Consider the following 19611-nt stretch of genomic DNA (forward strand, 5'->3'; position numbering starts at 1 on the left):
TAACAAGAAATACAGATGTTAACTAGATTATATTAGCAAGGTACTTTCTATCTCAAATGTTTTCTAATGGTTTTCTGGAGCATGGAAAGAAGGGAAAATAGAGATTATGGATTAACAGATTAAAATGTCACATGAAAATGGAAGCAAATTGAGTGTATACTGTCTACATCCATAGTGACTTTTGAGACAGAATTTTTATTAATTTTTGACAATTTCATACATGTATATATTCCCCCTTTTATCTCCCTCCACCAGTAATGCCTTCTCCTCTCTACAAATATTTTCCCACATTCAAGTCTATCTGTTTTGTTTTATGACCCAGGGCTGTGTTTGTGTTTATGAGTTTGGAATTATCTACTTCAGCCTGGTGGGCTCACCATTCAGCACACAACTAAAGACAATGACTACACCTCTCCGGGATATTTCAGTTGCTAATTTTTTGGCAGGGAGAGGACAGCTCATCCATAACCCATTGTTCACAAGACCAGTCTTATTCAGGTCAGGTGCAGGTAGCTACAGCTGCTGTGAATTTCAAAGTGCAATGCTGAGTTGTTCTTAGTAGACAGAATTTCTCAGCCTTCCCCCCTTGCCTTCCAGCTCCTCCATCTTTTCCACCACCCCTTCTTGGTATTTCATGAAATGAGCCTTATAGGATGCGTTATTTTGATTAAGGCACTTTTCATCCATTATCAGCATGATCAGGAATAACCTCTTCTTTCTTTCCCTCCAACTTTTCTGGCTGAGAAATCATGGCCACCAGCCACATCTGTGTCTATATGATGGGTGATTTTACTTCTTGACAGTATCAGACTGCTTGTGCATGCAGGGGTGTGTGGAGGTTGGAGGTTGATGTTTACATGTCTTCTCCCATTACTTCTCCACCTTAGTTTTTTTTTTTTTTTTTGAAATACAGTTTTTTACTTAGTTATTTTTTTAATCTGGAGCTTGCCATTTCAACTAGATGGTCTTGCCAGCAAGACCCATATGTCTGTTTTGCACCTCCCAGTGCTGTGGTTACAGATGTGTGCCACTCCACCTGGATTTCATGTAGGTGATGGGGGTCCTAACTGAGATCCTCCTGTACAGCAAACACTTTCCCCCCACTGAGCCATCTCTCTCCAGCTCCTGGTGGAATTATTGGCACAGTCAGCTCAGTTTCCTAAATGTAAGTAATGTATATATAGTCACAAGTCCTATATCTCAAGCAATGTCCAATGTCCTATGTCATATATTACCTCATTAAATATTGGTTAAAGTGTGGAGTAGGCACAATCAGTATTTCCATTTTAGAGATAGGAAAAAAAGTGATTTAAAGGGGTAGTTGTTTACATAGTTTACAGTTAGAAACCATTGGAACTAGGGCTTAAATTAAACTTGGTGTCTCTTTAGAGTCTCATCTTTCTTCTTTTTTTTGGAGTCTGATCTTTCTAAATATGAATTACATTACACTATAGTGTATAGACAAGAATAACCTTGCAAATGTTCAATGTTTTCATCAAGGTCCCTGTTTGCAGGCCCAACAGTTGACACAGGTTCCCTCTGTTTCTCAGCACACCCTCTGCACTGGCCTTCTTCCTTCTGAATTACCATCCCTTGGCACACCCCCAAGTTTCTGCTTCTGTGGGCAGACAGATGGGTATTTTCAGAGCTGCCATTTTTCTCCCCCTTTGTACCAATCACAGCTGTGAGGAGGAGTGGTCTCTCTGGAACCCAATGTCACACTTGGCTGACAACTACGCTTTGAAACATATTTCTGAAAGCTCACCCCGACGACTCCCACTAAAGCACTCAGCAGCTGAAGTTGGCTTGGCACAAAAAGCAAGGCTCTCCTTAAAGTGATGAGTGGAGTATTGGCTTAGGGTCAGGAAAACCAGGTCACATCCCTGACCCAGAGAACCCTACAAGGCAACTCCATATTCAAGGCTGTAGAGATGAGTGAGGAAAGAAAGGGATGCTCAGAAAATAGCAAGAATGCTGTCTCGTCTTTAGATCACCGAACTGATGATCTTGGACTAAGAAACTCTGGAATCTTCCTCCTAATGACATTGTCTGACTTGATGGGTGGTGACAAAGTACTTCCCTGTTATTTAATGACGTCTGATTTTTCCTATGATAAAGCTCAGAGAACCCAGGAAACCATGAGACTGTCAGCAGAAAAGGTAGCTTTTAGGTATGGCTATTGTATGTGAATCCCTTACACTGTAGTCCCCGACTTGTTCACAGGTGAGAGTGATATTCATCATCCCTGCTACTTCTCAGTAGTCTTTGTCTTCCTGCTACATTCATGAGGAGGAAGAAAACGGAGGGTGACAAGATGATGGGAGTTTAGTTGTTGAGATAAATTAGAGGAAGTAAAACTAGAGATTCATATCCATGTCAGGCACAAGTCTCTGAAAGCCCATTGGTTGCAATGCCCAGAAGTTGCATAAGTAACTACAAACTACCCAAATAACCTTAAAAGAAACTCCAATGTAGCAGATGGCACCTTGGGGAAATATTATATAGAGAGAGATAGGTAACTCTGATTTAAAAGTTCAAAAACCTTATAAAACAATGTTAAAGCAAGACAAAAAGAAAACATTATAATTTTTACTAAGAATTTTGTTGCAATTTGTTTTTCTACACTGAATGCAAAACATTAACCTCTTAATAATAACAGTGGATTATTTAAATATACGCAATACTTTATGAACAGGTTTAAGTGTGAAAATAAAGGCATCACATTTTCTATAAGTACAAATTGCTATACAGTTTTATGAAATCACTGAACTATTGGTATTTCATGTAAAAAGAAGCAAAATGGACCAACAAATAATCCTGATTTTCTTTTATAAGCAAGTATTAAAAGAGCAATCAAACAGGCTATAATTTTATGCTGCAAATTGCAGCAAGAATCTTTTATCAAAGTCTACTGAGCTATCAACGTTATTATGTTTGCCAAGTTTTGCTATAGAACAGATGGAAAGCATAAACGGTGTACACTCCTGTCAAAATTACCACACTTTTTCTAACAAAAATATTACAATTTATTTCATATTCAGCCAGATAATCTGCTTTCCCACAGAAAAATCAAATAAACTTTTCCTGATGCTCAGCAATATCTTTCTTGTTCCTGATGCATCCTTAAAATACAGAATATTGGGGCAATGAAATCAGGCTAGAGAGGAAGTTGAGGATAGAAAAAACTAAAAAGTAGCAAGCAGCAAAAACAAGCAAGCAAGCAAACAAACAAACAAAAACAAGACACACCTCTTGAACACACCATCCGCATTCCGGACCCAGCTGGAGGCACCTGGCACAGGAGACCACATTTGCAGAGCCACATCTATTGTGTTCTGAAATTCAAGTTAAGATGAACCATTAGGCTTTTTTTTTTTCTTTTTAAATGTGGAAAGTGAACACAATTCAAATTGCAGTTATAAAAGTGAAATAGAGTCACCTTTTGTTAGAAATAGATAGTATCAAATAATGTCTAGTTTCTTTGGGAAGCATCAACCTGCTCATTGCATTGATAGGCATCTGGATAGCTAGCATTTAATTTTCTAAGACTGAGAGAAAGGAGGAGCATGGAAATGTGACCTTTGTTGTATCTGGGGATTAAGCTTCATTACAGGTTGTGCAGCTGCACTCCAAGGGGACTCTTTAAAGTTTCAGTTCATTGAAGTCATAGTTCATAATCTCTGAGCCACGCAGGTACTCTTCCTTCTGACAGTTTTCACGTAAGAATGAGCATGTTAGCAGGTAAAGTCACGCTGAGTCACAGTGAGGGAAATTTCTGAGAGGTAATCTTGATGGACATTTAAAGTAGTTCCACTAGGAGTGGATTGTGTCAATATTATTTTGTATAATACAGATCTAGACACTGTGACATAAATCAGTATTTTAGACACAGGATAGTTCAATTGAGTAAGCCCTTTTAGCTAATTCAATGTGGTGTTTTAGACTGGATCTCATTAAGAACATTGATTCCTATGCTGGACTGTATCTGAATAGATATTTGTATCTGGAAATTGCCTTTATTCCTCCATGTACTCCGTTCTTGATTATAACAAGGATCATTATGGTAAACATAGACACATAGACTCTAATACAGAATGAGCATGTATCAGTTTTTCTTCTGTTTAGTGGTCCTATAATTTATCTTTTAACCTGAGATGGCCTACAGGCACTGAAAATCATTTGCCTCCACTTTACTCATAGGCACACAGTGAATGAAGTGTAGACATCAAGACTACAAGTCACTTACAGTTTAGATGGAAGAGAATATGCAGGTTATGTAACAGGAGATTTCATCAAATTGCTATGGGAATGTGGTGAGGATGGTTCTCTCTACTTTAGAGCAATGGAAAGAGATGGGGGTGGGGCTCTTAAAGTATTGCTCTATATTGTGTTATCCAGTACCCTCTTTGCTATCTTGGTTCACATATTTTAATCTGTATTTCTCTCCTTAAAAGTGCATTCAGCATTGAAGTACGAATTCTTATGAACATGATGACTTGTGATTGTGAGAATTTACAGGGATAGAGTCCATCAAATTCACGTTGCAACTTTTCTTCTCTCTTTCAACTTTCCTAAACATTTGGAATTCAGGGTGAAACAGCTCTGACTTGCTTGTGTCATAGCACAGGTGCTGAAGTGGGCAGAGTGGAGGCGGCAACTACAGTAGAGAGGTACTAACTATAGCAGAGTGTCAGTTTATGTGCACCCTCCCCTGACTTCCCTAGGCAGGCTCTGCATTAAGCCTAGCATACTCTTCCCTAACACCCTCTCATGTGTGTGTGTGTGTGTGTGTGTGTGTGTGTGTGTGTATCCAAGAGTTCTTCACTGATCTTCCTAGATATAGTCTAGAATTCCAAGAACTAAAAATAGTTTCTGTTTTGGGCTCCCTTCACTACCAGCTTAGCCATCTAAATATGGAGACTCCCTGGTCCAAATCATCCATCTGGCTTAGTCTGAAAAAAAAAATCCTGCTTAAATAATTCTTAAAATATTCAGAAGACAGAGTGACCTTTCAGTTTTATTTCCAGAAAGAAAAATAAAATGGGTCTAGAAATCAGGCACATCGATTCCAAACTCTTGTGGAAGTGTTCTGCATCTCTAATCCAGTGGCTGAGGTGGGGGTCTTTAGAGTGTAACTGTGTCTGAGATTCCTCCACTCTGAATCTGTAGCCCTTTTAACAGAGGCTTCTCTGTGGCTACCCTCTTTTGCCTTCTTAGTCTCGGTCACGTGAAAGCAGAGGATCCTCACCAAGCATGGAATGTCTGCTCTTTTATGGTGGGTTTTCCAGTCTCTAGAGTTCTGAGAAACAAATTTCTTATAAATTACTTAATATCAGATATACTGTTACAGCAACAAGAAATAAGTAAGATTCAGAGGTGATTTGACCTTTACTGGTGCTGACTTTGACCTTACTGGAACACGGAGTGACATGTATTTCAGTCTATACTCAAATGGGTCTGACTCAATTTTATGTTGCCAGTTAAGATTGCAGAATCCTGGAAGAACAAGAAGAGCCTAGGGCTCTGGTAATTATTGCTAATGTTTGTCTAATTCTGACCTAAGTTCCTCCAGGTCTGAGCTTTGTTAGACTCCTACTTCCTTCCACAGTACACACGAAACACAGAAAATTTACAAGCAAAAATTCCTGTCCCTTTCTATCTTGCCTAGAACTCTATATAGCCCAAGCTGACTTTGAAGTAGCAGCCATCTTCTTGCCCCTATGCCAGACTACCCAACTGAGTGGTCATGAAGAGCTAAAGAAATTTTCTCTGTATTCTCTTATTTTAAAAGTTTCCAGGACCAACCTCTGTTCTCCAACTCATATACCTGAAAGATGATAGTCAAGATGGATAGGGAACTTGGTCCTGTAGATGCATCACAGATCTCAGGGCTGACATTGCTTAGAGTCTACATAACTACAGACAAAGATTGAGCCCAGACATGGATCTAGAAATGGTTTTGCAGACCTAGGGAAAGCAGGGAACTGAACTCCATAGGAACAGTGTCAAACATTATTTCTGTACAATGCTATGGTTATACTTGCCAGATATGCTTTGACAGAATTTTATGAGATTGCTCTTTAATTAAAAAATATGCAAGTTAGGAATATGTCTAAAATTTAAATAACATACTAATTATGGCATTTCTTGTCACTGAGCGGACTGTTAGTAATTCTCTCTGTCTCTCTGTGTCTCTTTCTCTCTCTCTCTCTCTCTTTGTCTCTCTCTCTGTCTCTCTGTCCTCTCTCTCTCACACACACACAGAGAGAAAGAAAGAGAGAGAGAGAGAGAGAGAGAGAGACAGAGAGAGAGGAGAGAGAGAGTGCAAGCAAGAGCGAGAGCTCAATGCACAAGTGTTGTTTAGGACTCTGGCATTTGTCATCAGCCTCTGGATATGTTTGGCTCTTTGGCTTTTTCATTCCTAATACAAGAACGAAGTAGTTTCCTAGCAGCCCAGGGTCCTGCCCTGACACCTCATTAGAGTGTGGGCTTGAGGAGTTCTTCCCTCATCTATGATTACAGTGTCTGCTTTTTCAGCCTTTTGTCCAGTGCTATTGCTTTATACACACTATTCTTTATAATCTAGTCTTAACTTTCTTAGGAAAGATAGTTTTGTATTGATCATAACAAGTACTCTTATGTGCATGGTGACAAGATTTAAAGCCATACAACCCCAAATACGTCTGTTGGGCCATTTTAGTCTCCTGAAATCTGTGTTATTTCTCTGTGACACAAACCAGTAAAGAATTTAATGACTTATTATCTTTCTAAATAATGTTATACCTTGATCTGTGAGCAAATTTTCACATTAGGAGACTAGAAGGAGGAGGTATATTGGGGCAGCATTTCTAAATGGTTACTGGGGAAAACACCAGATTTTCACAGAGCTGCCACTTACTGACATGTGCCTTAAAACCCCTACAACTTCATTTTCTCCCTCTAGTGGGTATCTAACCCATAGCCACCTATTTCTGCAATGATGCTCTAAAATAAAGTAGGCAAGCATAGTAAGCACTCAGTAGAGGATTTGTAATAATGTTATAATTGACATCACTAATTATATGTGCTCCTGTACATATCGTTTTTTTAATTTTTTTATTAGGTATTTATTTCATTTACATTTCCAATGCTATCCCAAAAGTCCCCCACCCATTCCCCCACCCACTCCCACTTCTTGGCCCTGGTGTTCCCCTGTACTGAGGTATATAAAGTTTGCACGACCAATGGGCCTCTCTTTCCACTGATGGCTGACTAGGCCATCTTCTGCTACATATGCTGCTAGAGACACGAGCTCTGGGGGGCGGGAGGGGGTACTGGTTAATTCATATTGTTGTTCCACCTATAGCGTTGCAGATTCCCCCAACTCCTCGGGTACTTTCTCTAGCTTCTCCATTGGGGGCCCTGTGATCCATCCAATAGCTGACTGTGAGCATCCACTTCAGTGTTTGCTAGGCCTGGGCATAGTCTCACAAGAGACAGCTATGTCAGTGTCCTAAGTTTTTATATGTAGGTGTGTTTTTGTGTTTAGTTCTAGGTTCCCATATAGGATAATGGTATGTGTTTATATCTGTAGTAAATATACTTTGCTGTCTGCACTTAATATGTAAGTGTCTTGAGTCATAAGACAAAAATGTAAACTGTAGCTAATATAGATATATAGGTGAACAAAAAGATAATGCACTCATCTTAGTTGTTTAAAATGATTATTAAAAACAAGGGAATTAAAGAAAAATATGCCAATCTACTCCTGTGAGTAAAAGCTGGGCCCAACAGAGGTCCAAATTACAGAAGCTCTCTGAGAACACATTCATTTTATTCATGTTTTCACTGTGATACATATGAAATGATGTCTATGAATGTCCATATATGGAATAATAAGGACCCATCACCTGCAGAGGGCAGACAGATCAGGTACTACATGTCCATAATGCTCAGCTCAGTCTTCTTTGTTTAGTAGCCATCACTTAATCAAATATTTTGAGACTATCTAGTCAATAGAAGTGAAGAAACTTAAACAGATGATGGCAAGTACCCCAAACAAAATCAAACAAGCATATCCCAACACACTTCCCAAACAAACAGCATAATAGATATTTTGGTGTTTAGACTGAGAGCTTTCTGCAAATCAAATGATCAGGCCAAATGAAGGCTAGAAACAAGATTTCCAGTGTTATTTTCTTGCTGTAAAGGCTGTACATTGAAATTTTTATGTAATTTAAATGATATCTGGTGTTTTTTGTTTTTTTTGGTTTTTTTGGCTCACAGAACAAATAGGATTAACAGGCATTGTAGACTTTGATATTTAGAAGCACTTGTTCCAGATTCTTCTATTATTGTTAGACAGCATGATTTGTAAGAAAGTACATTTTCCAGGCACTGCTCCTTCCCTTTTTCAATTATCATACAAGTCAAATTGGATAATTATATATAGCTACTTCCTTAATTGGAAGTAAAGTCAACACTATATTTTGATAACAGTCAAATCAGACACACAGTCTGTGTAATTTTGAAGGGTAACTCCAGGGCCTTCTCTATACTCATATATCCTATTATCTGCTAGCTAACACTACTTACTATACTATGTAAAAAAAATAACACCAGATATTTAAATTACATAAAAATTTCAATGTACAGTCTTTACAGCAAGAAAATAACACTGGAAATCTAGTAGCGTCATGGTTTTGTTACAGTTACTCTCAAGATTCTGAACCTAATTACTGAAGCTTTTTTAATACAAAGATTCAATGTATGCTGCTATTTGATGCATAGACAGGAGCAAAGAAAAACATTGATACCTTAATCATGAGAATCATCTAGTTACTCCAAGGTTTGAGCTACTGTTTCCTAAATGTCCCTATAAAACTGAAGACTAGGAAGGGAGAAACTTCTTTGAAAACTGGACATGAGAAGTGAAAGTCAAAGAGTAGTAGGGATCAGAAAGCAACAGGACAGGGAAGACAGGAGGAGGCAAAACATCTCTTGAAAGAGTATCTGAGAAGGGAAACTATGAAGGCTAAGATGAGCAAGTTAGTTCCTGAAACCACACCTCAAAACAAAGGCCATGAGAAAATGGCACAGGTCTACTTTTTTCTCTTCCAATGGGTCCATGCTTGGACTTCATAGGTATAATGTTCAAACAGTGCAAGCTACAATTTTTCATTTACTGTTTTATTTAGTGCATAGACTATAGGAAACAATTCTACCCTTGGAACCAATGAAGAAGCAAATAAAAGAATTACAATATATCTATATCAAAGCTTTAACTATTAAATTAATATTTATGGACAAAATATATCTTTGTTATATCTATTTACACATAGTTAAAAATTTACTTGTATATGTGTAGTTTACTCCTAAGTTATAGAGTCAGAAGCTACTACTCTCTAACATAATATAGTAAGTAGTGTTAGCTAGCAGACTCCTTTATTTAGTATATTGTTTAATCTGTTTCAAACTTGTAAATAAGCATTCAATTCAAAGCAACGAAGATCAGTATGTCTATCGGGAAAGCAATTTTGTAGGCTCGGCTCCTTCTTCTGCTGGTGTGTGCATATGTAGATGTTTATGTATGTGTGTGCACACATGTATGTGTACATGTAGAAAATCTCACATCATTGTGAATTCAGTGAGAGTGAAAGTCACATTCTTCTCATGTTTGGCCTCTTGGTTAGTATTTTCAGATTGGGAATTCTGAAGCAGTTTTAGAAGAAGAGAAGATGATATGGTAATGCTATATGAAGAGAGACTGAAGTAACGAGGTCACTATGAGAAGAGATACAGAGATTCTTAGTATTGGTTTATTGAGAAATATGGTTGGGGAGGGCACAGTAATAGATCCCAGAGCACAAATGGCATCACAATTTTGTCCCACCTTGAGGCAAGGCCTAACTTCAAGCTCAAAAGTTGTAGGCCAGTGTAGGGTAGAGTTGGGGTATAATGATCTTTAACATTGAAATGTAGCTCCTTGGAATAAGAGCAAATCTGGGAAAGGGAACAAATTCAAACAACAGAGTTCAAAAGCAGAACGCAAGGCAACTGACCATCTGATGAAAGAAGTTTAGGTGGACTGCCACCAACATCTGCAATGGACTACCCCAAATAGCGATAAACTATTGGCCTGCCGATTCCATTTAAATTACTATACCCAAGATTTTTAAACCAGCACTGACAGGAACTGGAATGTCACAATTCCCAGCTTCTCTTGCGGTGATGATGGTTGTATGAATCACTCTAATGACAGAGAGTTATCACAAAGTTGCTTAATGCATCTTCTGTGAAAGGTTCTCAAAAAGGCGTTTTCTTTACTTTGCCTCTCCTGCTTATTTCCTAGCATGCGTAAAAATCTCCATCATCATCTTCAGACCAGAGAGAACTTGTCTCAGAAAAGTCAATGCTAGAGATTCAAAGATCCACTCCTTTCTGAGTCTGTCTGTATGTAACACTCAAGAACTGCATCTGAGGCTAGAATACACATATCCTGATCTTAATTAACCCACTGCTTTTAGAAACTCACACACTAAAATATTGACACAGATATTAACTAACAAATTTTTATCTGAGAGTTTAAAAAAATTAGTGAGAGAGACAAAATATTCAAGTACATCGTTTTAGAAGAATTGTGACACTTTCTCTCAATTGCATGAAGTAAACCTACCACACTAAAAAGACTTCCCCACCCCACTCACACACACATTTTGTTTGCTTTCCCTTAGAGAAAATGACTAGCCTCTTTAAACTTATTTTATTTTTGATTAAAAGGTTAATTTAATTAATGTATTGTTATTTATCATTATTTTATGTGTATGTGATATGTATATATGCCTGTACCTTGATGATGAGCATAATTTTGTACATGTCACAAGCCTACTTTGCAGAGCTGACTCTCTCCTTCTACCTTTACATAGGTTCCAGAGATCCAACTCAGGTTGTAGTAATTGTACTAACTCTTTGAGCTCTCTTGTGTGCCTATAATGTATTTTCTTTATATCCCTGGTACCCAGGTCATTCATAATAAATGCATTTATTCAGTGTGTAATGAATAAACAGAATTCTATGTGAAGCTTAATTTGGAAATTTAATTCCTGGGGTTTATAACAGCTCTTGAATACTTACATTTTAAAATGGTCTTCATTTACCAAACATTTATTTTAAAAGGCAACATGTTTGCTTCTCAATCCACATCTGCATGAAGCACATGACTCTCCAAATTCATGAAAACAAATATACCCTAGTGACATTATTTATTTTGAAAATACAACTTTTATTTTGAAAGTCTTTTGAAAATACAATTTATTTTGAAAATTAAATTTGTTTCAAAAGAATTCTCACAATTTGATGAGATAATACAGAACTAAATAGCGCTTTTTACTCATTCTCATCAGATGCAAAACCACTACTTCTATTTTTATTCTTTGATTGCCCAGATCAAAGCCAAAATTCCATTCAGAAAGTGTTCCTTTTTTACGTTGGAATAAGCCCAGTGTGGAACTTCCTTATGAATGTCGGGAAAACTTGCTCCTTTAAGCCAGATGAGAGGCCCTTTAGTATATGTTATCTTGTGTTTCAAGGACAAGACTCAACCTTCTCATTATCTAGCCAGCAAATAGTTCTTGCAGTTATATTAAGAAAGCAAAATGGGAAAAGGCCATTTTAACTTTGGGCAAGTTCTGGAATGTTTTAATAACACTGCACATTCTAGTCATTGGTCCTAGTTATTGGTCTGGCCATTTGGTTGGATTGGGACAATCCAAAATGAGTCTGTTACACTGGGCTAGGACGGCATAAATTTGAATACCAGTTTTCAAGAAGAACAAGTATATAACTACAAGTAACCTTCATGGTCCCTAGAGGCCTCATCAGAGAGGATCATAGCAGAAGTCTTCATTATAATGCATTTTTATACATAATAACTAGTTTGAAAGGCTATGACTAGTGGGCCCATTGGGTGCTTTATTTATTTATGCTTTATCGTCAGGCACTCTTTACATTTAACAGGGCACTAGTATAATTAATTACAATTACAGTTATATCATTGGTATAAACTGGAACTCCCCATGGAGACCAAAGGACAAGACCAGCCTAAATCCTCTGAAGGTTCTCAACCTATAAGTCACAACCATTGAAAAACACAGATTTCTGATAGTCTTAGGACCTGAGACACCATTCAACAACAGTTAGAGCTATGAAGTAACAATGAAAATAATTTTATGCTTGGGGGTCACCACAACATGAGGAACTGTATTAAAGGGTTACAGCGTTAGAAAGGTTGAGAACCACCAGCCCTGAATGTTTCAGGAGTGAGCAATGAGAAGAACAAAGCGATTAGTGGTTTAAAGATATGGGAGCCTCTCTCCCCCAGCTGTCAGTGATGAAGGACTCTTTCCTCACAGGCTGACTTGGGGCACGGATTGAAGCCTAGGTAAGTGCTGAGATTGAATTGATAGACAATTATGTTTAGATCACATTCCACATACACCCTGATATATATCATTTGATGTATAAAACAGATGAACACACAACATGAGTATTTGCTTGCCTGATGATTGCTGTTTCTATTTATCCCTAGGTCATGATATTCTTGGGTGGGCCAAGTTGTCATAAGGATCCAATTTGGTTTTGCAGTAGCTTGTTCATTTGACATGTCAGTTTGCCTTCAGACACTCACCTGCTAGGAAAGTGAGACAAACTTAAGAAGAAAGGTGGGGTCAAGACCACTTATCTCCCAGCACAGCTTTCTACTGAAGCCTTAGACTTTAAAAACCATCAACAGCTCAGAACTCAAAGAAGGTTCCAGAGGCCACTCTGAGGTAAATTCTGGTTAAGGCTGCATTTGTCTAACTTGGAAAGGCAATGTTAGTCATGTGCTTTGTGTCTTGTTTTAACTGGAACTTTTCCATACATTCCAACTATCCTGTTTATGAGGCACACTCCCTTTCTATAAAAGCCAAATATTCACCAGCTTTCCACCCTACATGTTTTGAACTTAACATACTAGATCAAGTGGGTTCCAGGGGTTTCTTCCTATTTTCCTTTTCAATTCCTGGCAGGTAGGAATTTCCTGTTCTCCCACTTTAAAAACAAACAGCAACAACAGTAAACCTAAAACACAGTGTTTCTCATGCCAGAAAAATGCCTTGGTTAAAAAGGCAAAAAGAAAAATGTCCTCTGGTAAGAGAAATGCTTTGTCTGCATCAAACCTTCCAAACCAAGAGTCATATTGCAGGTGTGCACTTGACTAAAACCACAAGGCAACACCTGCAGTGTAAGGAATTCAGCTTGCTTTTAATTCTGTAAACCTGTGTGTCTGTTTCTGTGTGTGACTTCTACACTCATCATTTGTAAAAGGTTTCTTGTTCACCACACCAAACGCCTCACTCAAGTCAGATGGACAGTGAACTTCTTTGTATTCTCCTATCTCTGACTCCCATCTTGTCACTGATATAATGAGACTACAGACATACATTATTAGCCTGGCTTTATGTGGATTAATGGGATCTGAACTCAGGTCCTCATGCCTGAGCCCAACAAGCCATGTCCCACTTCTTAGTCGAGGAATTTGGTTTTAAATAAAATAAACAAGAAAATGAATAAAAACCTATGGTGATGAAGTCCAGTTAGAAATGATTCTCTTCATACTACATTTCAAAAGTCTGGATCCTGTCACTTGAAAAGTCAAATCTATATTCACCTTCAAGTACAATTAAGGAAAACTAAAACAATAAAAATTCATCCTGCAATTACCCCATGTTGGGCTCTATATTGAGCCTCAATGATGGTATAAAAATCCTTTGAGGGTGGCACTGCTGTCCTGTTTTTTTGGATGGTGAGAGAAAGTCTAGAGAAGCTAATTCTCAACCCAAAGTCATCCAGCTAGTGTGCCCGGGAACAGGCATGGTAGGCCCTTGTGACTACTGAGCATTTTCCCGAGAAGACTGCCCCCTGCCCCATACAATTGAGAACAACAGAAAGACAATTCCCTCAAAGCTACTGGATTTTATTTACTGGATTTTACTGGAGTTATTAATGTTAGTCCTTAAGTGAAAACTCAGTAACCCCAGGCACCCTAAGGCATAGCTTAAGTACAAGCACCCGGTCAGCAGTTTTCCTATCATCCACCTTAAAGTCAGCTCATTCTCCGACTCTAAAAGTGTGGATGCTACATTCCCCAGAAGGTGTTTAGAATTTTCAATGCCAAAGAACCCCCTACATGCTTCAGCCCTTTGCAAGAATCATTTTTTCTATGCTCAGGATAACTATGAGTTTTAGCTGCCTGAGCCTCTTGCTGAGACATGAATCAGGTCTGCTGGCTAGTGCTTAGTGGAGGGGAGGCAGGATCCTCTTTTCAACTGTTTCCCTGACCTCTTGCCAGGAGATGCTCTGAGTTGCTTACTAATTAGGCAAAAGCATAAAGTGCTGCTCACAGTGGCCTTTCACTTGCTAACTCCCAGTTCTGCCCTGGTAGCCAAATCTGGACTAGGGAAGAGGGCAGGTTGGTCCTTGGTCACCACTACTCCCCTGACCTTGGCTCTGTTAATGAACTCAGCTGAGGTTCTGCTTGCTGGTGGATTAGGGGTACTGCTCCCCAAATCACAGGCATCGCTTGTTCTCTGAGTTGTAAAGATCAGCAACATCAACCAAAGAACTTTTTAAAAGCAGAATTTGAATTAGTGGGAGTGGTGGAGATCATACATCTAGCCTGTACCATGCTCTTAGCATATGGGGCTGTTTTAAGATACAGTTTATAACAGGCAAGATTTATTTTAATGATCAACAAAATCCCCATGCTTTAGCTATAACACATGTGCATAATGTTGAATGAACATTCATTGTTTCCTGTTTTAACATTACTGAATGGCATCACCAGCCTATACAGAAAATGGGAGGGGTCCACATGTAGACACAGCACTGCCTCCATGGGTCTTTCAGAATCTTGCTCAAAATGTTGTATCAATAAAATGTACAGTTAATTTGAGAATTAGAATATTATTTGTTAAAAGAACAACCAGTGCAGTAGTGGGTGGGTGGGGAAGTGAGTTGGGGAGGGGGGGTCTTTTGGGATAGCATTGGAAATGTAAATGAAATAAATACCTAATAATAATAATAATAAAATATTTTTTTCCAGACAATACACAGAAAACATTAAATCGCAAGATATGGCTTTTAAAAAGTGAATTAATGACACTCTATATATGTTTCTGGATTTAGCTACTTAGTGGCTAACTTAGGGTGTTTAAGCCTACAAAGTATTTGGTTAATTTGTATAGCTTCTTCAATTTAGATGAAAAGGTATGTAATTATAATGTCTTTCTTATCGATTGAGCTCAATTGGTGAATATATATATTCTAGTTTATAGTTCTATAAATTAGAAGAGACACCATGATCAAGCAAATTTTTATAGCATTTAATTGGGAGCTTCCTTACAGTTTTAGAGAGTTAGTCTGTGGTCAGCCTGGCATAAGCTTTTGAAACCTCAAAGCCTACCCCTAGTGATATACCTCCTTCGAGAATGCCACACCAACTCCAACAAGGTCGTACCTCCTAATGCTTCTCAAATAGTGCCACTAACAGGGAACTACCCATTCAAACATATGAGACTTTAGAACCATTTTCATTCAAATTCAATCTGTAAAGGAGAATAGACAAGGTAGTGATATCAGTCTAGGGCTTTCTTAATAATTAATACTATTCCCAATATACTAGTGCAGTTAGAACTCCGTGTTAATAATGTATCTTATATCTCATTCTATATATTAAATTATTTCCTACCCTCAACCCCAAGGCTAGTTCTAGATTTATGTATGTCTCATCTAAAGTTTATTTTATAAATATAAAATGTCATATAAAAGGAAATCCTGAGTTACAGTCAGATGAATGTAACTAAAGTATATCTTACACAAAGAACATGTAGATAAATGTTCTTCTGTAATATCTCAGTTGCCTTAAACTTTTAAAAATCAGTTTTTGCCTAATTTCAATGGACATAATATGAAATATATATGCCCTTCACAAAAGAGTGGGTATAATGCTAAATCATGAGCTGTTGTCCTTTGAAATCCTTCCTCTGTATTCCTCAGATGTCTCCAAATAGTTAAGCTACTTTCTCTTCATTATAATTCAGCTTTACCCAGAGTTCATTATTTCCTGGGAATGTTTCCCAAAAGGTTTTGATATTCTTCTTGCTCTTCTTGGATTCTCACAAGATTCTGTCCTAACTCAACCTCTCAGCACTCCTCATCAATCCTTCCTAATGGACAGTTCTGACATCCTAGACTATGCCAGGCCCCACTGACATATTATAGAAATATTTTCTAAATTTGATAATATATTCATCTTCTTACTGGAGTACCCCCACACCTCACTCTGCCACCATGGGCAGAACCATTAGGACTCCCTGAAAATGCTGACTGTGATAGAGTGAGAACCCTCTTAGGTTATAATGTCATTGCCCTGTGAACATGCAATGGTTCTTAGGAGGGAGAAAGAGAGAGAGAGAGAGAGAGAGAGAGAGAGAGAGAGAGAGAGAGAGAGAGAGAGAGAGAGAGAGAGAGAGAAATGAGGTAAGGGGGAAATTTGAGACAAGCCAGAAGATGGGACAGTTAGTTTCCTCCGACTTCCACAAACATACACATATATAAACATGTACATACATATGTAAAGTCATCAGATACATTTTTCCAGGTTCACTTCCTGATACAGCATGATCATATTACTTCTCCCATGAACAGAAACTTTCAAAAGTCAAAATAAACAACCCATATCCTGTATAATTTCTCCTCTCCTGAGAAGTAGTAACATGTCATTACAGGTATTTAATTGAGTGACTTGCTGGTAGCAAAATGTATTGCATACTGTTTTGAAGAAGTCTGGCACATCCAAGTGCTAACAGGGTTAGTAGCTACCTCACAGGCTCCTTTGTTGAAAACATAATCCCCTTATGACCTAGTCATCTTCCTGAGTCCCCACCTTTTAATACTGTCACACCCAGTATTAAACTTTCATATTTACATTTTGGAAGCACCCACATATTGAGACTATTAAACAACATTAAAAAAAATCAAACAAACAAACTATTGCTAACTCTATAGCATCTTCTCTCACTTCTCCCCTGATACCCAAAGTCAGCTCAGCATTCCTTCTGCTATATTGCCTCAGGAAGTCCTTCGACTTCCAGTTTAGACACACTTATTTCATGTCTTACCAAAAGACCTTTCCTCTTCACTGCAGGCATAATTAATCTCTTTACAACTGACTCCTTCTATAATTTGTATTCTAATTCTTTCACTCTGCAGAGCTATTTGTCTGCCCTGTTATTTGCTACTTGTATTTTCTATTCAAATATTTGCATATTATGTCTGGGTCTATAGCTTAGATATTACACAAGCAAATACATCTATCAGGAAGCAAAATCCTCCAGGAAGGAGACACTAATAGTCCAATTGGGAAAATGTTCTTTGGTACCTTCACTGGCCAAGAATTCTTGGTTTGTACCTTAGACAATCAGTTTTGTCACTAGGAGTCAAGAGTAGTCCAGGCACACAAGAAAATCCCATCTACCACCTGGGAAGAGATAAGCTAGAGTAAGCCTCTAATACCTGAGCAAGAACAGGCTTCCTTGGGCCTCTTTGCTCCCTTCTGCAGACTTCAACAGCAATCTCTGAACACCTGCTCCCTTCCCCTGAAGCACCCACAAAATTAAGTACAGAACAATTTCCATTGAGCTCCTCAGGACTAATACTTTTCCTTGATCATACCAATCACTATAAGATGCTCTCCCGCACTGTAATCTCCATAAGACTCTGTGGAACCTCTGTCTACCTTTTATCTTCTTTACACCATTGGTAAATCCCACTCAATTCTTGGTGTACTACAGAGGAATTGCCTGTATCTCAGTCTCTTCCCAAAGCACCCTTTATCTTCCAGTCCCTGCAGAGCAGTAGCTTTCATGAGGACTGTGCTTCCACTGTTGACTTATGAGCAATGATGAGTGTTCTTCCCCTAGCCCTCATTGCTAGACCTAAAAGATGGACAGGTGCCTTCCTCATTGCCATTTGCAGAGTTCTCCCCAAGTGCATTGACCCTTCCTAACCAAAGGTCCTTCAGTAGTGAGTTGTCAGGCATGTAGTGCTATTTACTGACCCCACTTCCCAGGTAAATTCTCATCTCATCTCCAGAAAATTGTAACTGCTTGATTATGAGCAGAGGACCAGGCTCTCCAACATTCCTTCCATCTAATATACACAGGCTATCTCTGCAAAGCCTGCATATTCAGGCTCCTTGTTCTTTTCTCCAATTATTTCTGCCACTGCCCTAATTTTGTCACTCATGGTAGGTCACGGCTTCAGAGCTCATCATTAGTAGACAGTGCAACCTCACTGGGATCTTGATGCACACATCTTCTCTGAGCACAGTCTCCTTCCTTTTAGCCCTGAGTGTAAGTTTTTGATAGTGACAGTAAGCCACCACCTGTTCTTGAGCCCTCTTACTTAGAGTCTCTCACATTGCTTGCTAGGCCCTCTGTCCCTTGTCCTTCAGCAAATCTTCTACAAAGCTGACTTTCTCACTGCCTCCAAGTCTTGTTCAAATGTCGCCTTTCTTAACAACCACGGGCCCTGACAGTGCTTTCAAAGTTGTAATTTCCAACTGCCTCCTCTCTCTGTTTTCACATTGCACATATCTTTTATACAAGATAATTACTTAAAATTATTTACATGTTTATTACAAGGAGTGTAGTCCCTAGTGAATGTGTGCTGTTGATATGGCTACAGTCATGCCAAAGACCAATGCCTCAGTCCTATGATGGTGGCAAAGCTTTTCCTGGCTGATACTCAGATGGTGTGAATGTTGACAGGATGTGCAGAAAACCACCATAGCTTATTCCCCTTGAATGTTTATGGCCTGAAGTCTGTTTTCCTACAGAGACGTCACCTACCAAGATTAGCTAAGCCTGGCTCCTTGTTCAGCTCTATGTAATAATCCCACCACCCTTTAAACAGTATATAAATAACACCGTGGAGCTTCCACTGTCATGGTTTTTCCACTAGATAGACCAGCTCACTCGATCACAAATATTTTGTGTCTGTGTGTCTGTCTTTTCTTCCTTCGTTTCTTCACCATCCCAGGTAGGTGAATCCTTGCAGAGCACAGCAGTTTATTGTTTATTCTTTTCTCTCCTACCAAGATAATAACTCACAAGCAAAAGGATAGTGTGTGTGTGTGTGTGTGTGTGTGTGTGTGTCAGAGAGAGAGACAGACAGACAGACAGACAGACAGACAGAGAGACACAGAGAGAGAGCACAGAACATTGTGTGTTTTGTGTACATGTGGGTACATGTGTGCAGGCAAGAGATTGATGCTAAGTGTCTTCTTCTGTAACTGTCCACCTTGATTTTGAGATAGTCTTTCAAAGCTTAGACCTTACCATTTCAGCAACTGGTTAACAAAACTTTCTCCAGGTTGTGCCTATTTTTGTTCCCCCACCACTGAGGCTACAAATTCGTGCCACCGCGTGTGGCTTTTATACTGGGGAATGGAAATCAGGTTCTGGTGCTTGCACTCTACTCACTGAACCATCTTTCCAGACCTCTTTTCATGTAACACACACACACACACAC

General features: G+C 38.7%; 1 protein-coding gene across 1 annotated transcript in view; it reads right to left on the reverse strand.

Moving 5' to 3' along the window:
• Itgb8 (integrin subunit beta 8) overlaps window positions 1–19611 on the reverse strand; it is an 83957-nt gene that overhangs the window by 49658 nt on the left and 14688 nt on the right. The window contains exon 2 of the mRNA XM_021179505.3: window positions 3250–3335. Within this exon, the coding sequence (XP_021035164.1) occupies window positions 3250–3335 (86 nt within the window). The remainder of the gene's footprint in view (window positions 1–3249; window positions 3336–19611) is intronic.

This window comes from Mus caroli, unplaced genomic scaffold (assembly GCF_978045245.1).
Source record: "Mus caroli unplaced genomic scaffold, Mus_caroli_1 scaffold_14, whole genome shotgun sequence".
Classification (NCBI taxonomy): Eukaryota; Metazoa; Chordata; class Mammalia; order Rodentia; family Muridae; genus Mus; species Mus caroli.